At 35.2% G+C, this 1,339-nt stretch overlaps 1 protein-coding gene across 1 annotated transcript; it reads left to right on the forward strand.

The window, feature by feature from the left end:
• Positions 1 to 351: 351 nt before the first annotated feature.
• Positions 352 to 687, forward strand: LOAG_19020 (hypothetical protein; the record flags this gene model as incomplete). Its single annotated transcript, XM_020451677.1, has 1 exon — positions 352 to 687. The coding sequence occupies one exon, from the start codon at positions 352 to 354 to the stop codon at positions 685 to 687; it is 336 nt and encodes a 111-aa protein (XP_020304522.1).
• Positions 688 to 1,339: the final 652 nt, after the last annotated feature.

Here is a 1,339-nt window from a genome sequence, read left to right on the forward strand (position 1 = left end):
CAAAAGCAATGCTCTTGTTGACCATAGTATTTTTAACGATTAAGCAGGTAGGAACAACAAAAACCTGCATGTGGACTTCCGGAATACCGTTTAATATTCCCTGCAAGATGGAGCTGTGATAGTATAATCAACCAAGACCACAAAACCACAAACCAATTGCTTATGATTGAAATTCCCCCAGAAGAAACGTTCGACCCGAATAACATAAAGTTCCAATATATTTTCGATTCACTCAGACAAGAATTTATTCAGCAACTTAAAATAACATATCAAAGAAGTTGCCAGAACAAGAATAAATTACTATATTTGATTGAAACGATATCCATAAATTATCCTACTCTAGCAACAAAGATGTTATTGCAAAGGGATGATGTAATAGCTAAAAGAGAAAAGGGGATATTGTGGATAGCACCCTGTAAGACAGATAGAGTTCCGCTTCCAACCATCGAATTTACTGGTGGATTAATAAATAAATTCGAAATCGAGAAAATTAATGCTGAATCGAAACTTCTAAGCTACCATTACGACACAACTACTTCAATATCGTCTCACCAAAGGGGCGATTCTATCTGGGAAGAAATTGCTGAACAAGGAGAATCAACAAATCGAATCGAAAAGGAATTTGACCAAGTTATTCAATCCATCCAAGAAGAACTTGAAAGCGTAGCAACAAATGGGAAATTTTAATTCCCCATTTGTTAAATGTTGTTAAATACAATATTTGTATAAATGTTGTTACACTATCTATTGTAATAATTGGTCTTAAATTCAAACTTACATTCCTACGACCCTTATTTTATTCCTCTCGAAGACGACCATTGTCTTTCCTACGGAACCTAAACTTACCCAAGTTCTAGATCAGGAAGGGCAAATTCCAGTTATTAGACTTCCATACTAATTCTTCCTCTCTCCTCCCTTTGGGAGTGTCGCTAATTCGGAATTCGCGAAACTCCAACTAAATTCTAAATAAACAAATAATCAAATAAATACCTCATTCTACGTTCCTTAGATTTATTTCCCATCTTTGTATTGTTAGCTAAATTCACATCCTTGTGTTCACATCCTACAAATGCTTAATGAAAACCACTCCCACTTCCGAATATATATAAACCATATTGCATTAATAAAAGGAGGAAGGATCGATAAACTTTCTACAATCTGGTACGTTTATCAAAATAATTCAGTTCAACTCAACCAGACTTGCCGGACTCAAGGAACTGTTCAATCAATCCAACGGATCGTCAATTCGGAACAAATTTGAGGTGATGATTCTAAGCTCTTGACGGACTTCTCAACAATTCTACATGAAAATTCACGACATCTATATCGCTGAAAATTG

This window comes from Loa loa (genome assembly GCF_000183805.2).
Source record: "Loa loa unplaced genomic scaffold supercont3.930, whole genome shotgun sequence".
NCBI lineage: Eukaryota > Metazoa > Nematoda > Chromadorea > Rhabditida > Onchocercidae > Loa > Loa loa.